General features: G+C 40.6%; 1 protein-coding gene across 1 annotated transcript in view; it reads right to left on the reverse strand.

Moving 5' to 3' along the window:
* The window catches only part of LOC135208673 (NADH dehydrogenase [ubiquinone] 1 alpha subcomplex subunit 8-like), a 44781-nt gene extending 39085 nt beyond the window's left edge, over positions 1 to 5696 (reverse strand). The window contains exon 1 of the mRNA XM_064241105.1: positions 5472 to 5696. Within this exon, the coding sequence (XP_064097175.1) occupies positions 5472 to 5597 (126 nt within the window). The 5' untranslated portion in view covers positions 5598 to 5696. The remainder of the gene's footprint in view (positions 1 to 5471) is intronic.
* Between the last annotated feature and the right edge of the window lie 304 nt (positions 5697 to 6000).

The raw sequence follows: 6000 nt of genomic DNA on the forward strand, positions 1-6000 counted from the left end.
CTTGCTGAGCGTAAGATCTACTCGGAGAACGAGAACGGTGACGATCCGGAGAGAGAGAGAGACGAACGAGAACTAGAGAGAAGGAGACTGCTTCGTCCTCTTGACGGGCAGCCTGACGTCCTTTCTCCGCTTAGGCTCGACTGCTGCTGGGCGAGTCCTTTGAGCCATGAGAGACGAAATCTGGTCCTGAAGGGACAAAAGGATTTTCTTCGTAGGTGACGAAGAAGAAGGGGCAGGACTGACCCTGCGAGAAGGCGAGGGGCGAGGGGACGCCTCCTTCCTTCTCGCAGGTACAGCTACCTGCATCTCAGGGGAACACGCCTGTGCGCGCAACCCAGCGTCCTCGTCGGTTGAGACTCTACCTCTCTTCTGAGGAGGAAAAGCGTCATACGCGTCCTCTGAAGAAAGCGGTGACATAGGACGTGAAGCGTCCTCAAAACGAAAAGTCCTTTTCAACGGACGAGAGTCTCTCCGAGCGCTCCACCCCTTGCGCGGGGAGGACGAAAAGCAATCCTTCAGGACGCGCGCTCATGCACGCTCCTTGGCAGCCTGGGACTTAGCAACAAGGCCTGCCGAAGGGACGCCAGATCGATGGGGAGCCCCCGTAGACCCTCTTGCGGCTTTCGACATACCCACTCCCTGAATCCTGGGAGTCCGATCTGACGCCCCCTCCACAACATTAGGGGCACTATCACAAACTTTCACAGGGCCAGTTTCTAAGGCCAACACTTTCGATTCAAGAGCGCGAATAGACTCGAGAATCAGAGAAAGGGCGTTACCTTCTCCAGACACAGCAATAGGGCCCGAAGGCAACAAAACAGGATTAGGTTGAACAAAATCTACCGGTGTTAGAGGAGGAGAAATATTACATTCCTTACCTTTTGTAGAACTGCTCTTGGAGGAATACCTCCTGACTCTATCACGCTCCAATTTACGCCGATAGGTCTCATACATCTTCCATTTATCATCTGACAAATCCTTGCATTCATTGCACCGATCATCAACCAAGCAAACATGCCCCCTGCATTCCATACACTGTGTGAGGATCAAAACTGTGTGAGGATCAACTGAAGGTTTAAGAAGCCTCACCTTACATTCACTCCTCACACACACTCTGAAACTCCCTGTACTTGATCCCAACATCATGTACACAGAAAAGCCAATCCAAAATCAAAAACCAATCCACTATTACGCGTGCCAATCCAACAATCCAGAGTCGATACCAAAAGTCAATCCAGATAATTTAAAGCGAGATAATCCAAAAATCCTAGACGGAGGTACTGCAAACAGTTGTTTCCAGCACTGGCGACAGAAAAAATATGAATAGAAAATGGGAATGGTTCCTGATATCCGCCTCCCAGCGGCGGGAATGGGTACTACCACCTGGCCGCCCACTACGTGTGCCGCGAGTTTTGAAATTCTGTCGGACGTCAGAAAATACAGCTATATATATATCTGACAGGTAAGTTTCATGAACAAATCTAAAATTCAATCGAACCTATTTACGTTGTTTCATGGTCATTTCAGCAGTAGTAAGTCATTTATGCCGTAAGCACCCTTCTAGGTTTAGCAACTTCAAGTTAATGTGCAAAATGGGCGCCGTGTTAAGTAAGTACCAGACCCCTGGAGGTGTACATAAAACATAAAATAATGATGGCAAATACCACAAACACATCTTGCATTGTTTAGGCCGTATGATGTTTCGGTCGTTTGCCAGTTTGGATGTTACGGTCTAAATGACTTACAGGCCAAAACGACCAGGACCCTTCATCCCAACCCTCCTTTCTACTGTATTTACTATAACAATAAGATGTTATTCCTACAATACCAATGCTACCTAGCCTATTACTTTGTGTGAAACTTAGGCCAAGATTGTAATTTTACTTTGTCCAAATGAGAGTTTTGGTATTACCTAGCTAGTACTAGACTAGTAGGTACTAGGGTAAAACACCGCATGGTACAGGGGTGGACCATGTACGATCACTGTGTACCACTCGAAAAAAAGTACATTATAACGCGCCCTGACACCAGCGATGGGCATCAGTCGCGACTTCTTGTTGGTGAGAAACAGAGCTAAAGACTTCTACTCTCCTTTCGAAGTAAGTATTTTCTCCAAAGTTAGAAATTAAGGCCAAATTTTAAGATTTAAACAGCAGGTAGTGGAAAGGGTGTACACGGCAGTCCAAATCTCACCAAAATGCTTTCTACATTTTTACTTACAACTCGAAATATTTAGAAGATTGACGCCATCTCGATGTTTACAGTCGCTTGTGTCAATAAACTTCAAATTTCCTGTGATAAATCCGCACACCACTTGCACCCACAGACGCTGGGGCACTTTCATCACAACAATTGGAACACGGAAACTTACCAGCACGTTTGTTAGTAAACAACTGTTTTGGTAGAAGACGACGACGAAGCGTGCACTTAGATAATTGTTTAAATAAATAGTAAAACATCTATATTTTACATATTTATGATGATTAATTTGAAAATATTCGTTATTGAAAAAGTAACTCGATTCTGACTCAAATTCAAGTAATTATTTTTTGGAATTAGAACGTTCGTTTAAGTCCTGTATTATGACGTCACGACATCTTGGCTTTCGTACCTATTGTAAATAATTGCTTTACTCAACTTTCTTGCAGAACAGTTTACCAGTTATTCATGCAGATTATCAGCTATTCATGTAATTTTTATAATCGTAATGCGCATATATATCTTTATTATTTACTTTTTGGATATATGAAGATGTTTTACGCCGGAATTATTTCGCCGGTAGTGCGACGCAAATCGTTTTCGGTCCTTGCGGGGCCTCCCTGTGTCTTTTTCGCACCATAAGAAATTATGGGCCGAATTTGCATGACCAGAAAGTCGTTAAAAGAGGAAAGTTAGCATTGAGGGGCATATGTTTTGATTGAGAAAAATACAAATTTATTCAATTGTAAAAAATACTTGATTAAAAAAAACTTGATTGACAACTAAGCAGCATACCTACTATGGGTTTCAGAGACAGTGCAAGCACGTTTTTGGGCAATACCTATTTCTGTAACGAACACTCGTATCAGAACGAGATTTTGCTATAGTGCATTACACCCAGTGCCGTAATTTATTAGGGTATCATGAATCACTAATCGTAAAGAATAACAACACTTAGTCCTTGTACCAAGAGACAAAAACTCCATTATGCAGAAATGGATACGAACACGCGTAAAAAGCTATACCGCCACCCCTTTCCTTCTTCGTTCTCTCTCTCTCTCTCTCTCTCTCTCTCTCTCTCTCTCTCTCTCTCTCTCTCTCTCTCTCTCTCCATTCAGTGTGTTCACCCTCCAAACTGGGTATAAGACTACACACAAAATGTTGAAATTGGTGAAATTAGGCTATGTATTGGAAGTATATATACATAAATATTAAAACAATTTTATCATTATTGCATTACTATGACAACTAGAATTCATGGAAACAGTTTATAATAATGAATCGGCGTATGTATGAAGCCTCCACTAATGTAGCAACGATGATTTTGTCATTCTTAGCATGCAAACATTAAAGGTTACATTTATTTCTGGCATACAGTTATTAAAGAAATTCAAAATACTAATATAGACTTAAATCAATGAAAAGTGCTAGTAAAAACAAAAAAGCAAAAAAAAATATATATATATATAATCCACTTATCCGTAGTCGTTCCTCTATGGTTTTCGGCAGCCAGATGTACGACTAGGTTAGATACATTGGATTGTATCTACTTTAGAAATATCTGTAATTTTTCGGGGTAATTTGGTTGCAAAAAAGGGATAATATACATGAATTAAATTAAAATTTTTAAATAAAGTAAAGTTGAACTAAATAACGAGTAAAGTAAACAATTTAGGGAATAAAACTTTGCAGTTTTGTCGTCTACTGTTCGTAACTGTGTTTGTGGCGCGCTCGCTTAGGAACCAGAAACAGCAACTTGTTTAAAGTGCAATGTGGAGTGAATTGAGACCAAAATGTGTATAATAACAATCAAATAAGCACTGTGGAGTTTCAGTTGAGATGGCAATAAGGATAAAAATCACCGATTACAAGGTAAAAATGAATTCAGTTCAAACCATGACCCTGGGAATAAAAAGTTTCATACTTACAGTAATATAGGCAACAAAATGTTGTTTTATTGTGCTGATTACAACTGCAATCTTGAGTAAGATCAATAAACGTTACATATATACGCTAACATTGTTCAAATGAGTGCTGGGAAAGATGGTGGTCGTCACTGATCAGAACCTGTACATCCACACGGTAGCCGCCATATTGGATTTCAAAACTGCCTTGAAAACATATTTTACGAAGAGCGTCACATGCTTATTTTAGTTCATATGGGGCGGGGCTTTCATATCATCATTATGTTGACGAAACTTCAATCTTTTGAATGGTATGCTTGGAGTTGTAATTGTATTCTTGTTTCACCATTTAAATATCGAGTGAATAGGGTAAAAAACTGCATGGTACAGGGGTGGACCATGTACAATCAATGTGTACAACCCCAAAAAAAGTACATTATAACGCGTCCTGACATCGGAGATGGGCATCAGACGCGACTTCTTGTTGGTGAGAAACGGAGCTAAAGACCTCTACTCCGGTGTCAGGACGCGTTATAATGTACTTTTCTTGAGGTTGTACACATTGATCGTAAATGGTCCACCCTTGTACCATGCGGTTTTTTACCCTAAGACCTGTCCACCATGATAAGGGTTGGTAGTCGCTGGTGTTTCCCCCTAGTACCTGTAGCCTAGCTATTTTATTTGAACACCAAAATCCAATATTGCTTTTACCCTTATATCCTTTAACCTAAGTCTTCCTAATTTACTTAGGCTAAACTATTACAACAGAAATAGGTAGGCCTGGTGAAGTCTGGGGTAGATCTAGGGTACTTACTATCCGCGGCGGCCTAGACAATGGCAGTTGCGTTTTTTCTATGCAGTTTTAAATACTGAACAAGAATTTTAAGTAATATTTATTTAGACGACTGTAATTAACCACCAGGGTCCAGTACTAAACACGGCGAAATACTTTGGACGCCCCAATCCCTAGTGGATGTCGTATCCGCGGTTACGTTTCTTGCAGTCCGTGCGGACTGCTTCTGTAGAAATACCAAGTCTAGCACCGCAAATAGGTACCTAGTATATAGTATACTAGGTAGCTACTAGCCTAGGTAAGTACCTAGCCTACCAACTAACTAGTAGTAGGTAGGGTACCCAGCTAGTAGGCTATACCTAGGTAGGGCTAGGTAGCTACTGGGTAGGGGTAGATGTCCGTTTTAGCTAAATGCCTAATGGTTATTTATAGTCTTCAAAACCATAATCTCGTATTGGTAGATTAAATGGTCAATAGAATAAAAATAAAAGATATACATTCTTGGCCAAAACATCGCCACACACACACACACTTTGGAGTAAGGTAGGCCTAGACCTACCTATAATCACACTTACATTATTCTTTTCTTCGCAATGTTTCCCCAGATGAAAAGCTCCAGCTTTCAGATACGGCGTGCTGATATTAATCTCCTGCACCGTCAGTTCCTCCTCTGTAGGAATTTCGAAGTCCTTCGTGTACATCTTTCAGCTTTACAAGAGTATACAAATCCGAACAGCTGATGTTTGCATATAGTGAGAACCGGACCTGTCGTTCCTCGGCTTTCGTTTAGCGGGTGGCGATCTTATCGCTAGCATCCGTGCAGTAATCAGGTAAATTGGAACTGTTTCTTACAATTATTCTTGTCAAATCTTGCAAAGTCTTGGTAATCTTTAATGTTAATTCATATATTTATTGATAAATTATTATTTTAGACTGATTTGTATATTTTTGTGTTTAATAAGATTGAAACGTGGCCTTTTCTTTTATATCTAAGTCATGAGGCAGGCAGGATGTCTTGTAACATTCTCCAGGCAAAAATGTATCAGCTTAAAAGAATAAACTGTATGCTGAATAAAAGATTGACGCACCAGATGAGTTTTTTAT

Source organism: Macrobrachium nipponense, chromosome 35, assembly GCF_015104395.2.
Source record: "Macrobrachium nipponense isolate FS-2020 chromosome 35, ASM1510439v2, whole genome shotgun sequence".
NCBI lineage: Eukaryota > Metazoa > Arthropoda > Malacostraca > Decapoda > Palaemonidae > Macrobrachium > Macrobrachium nipponense.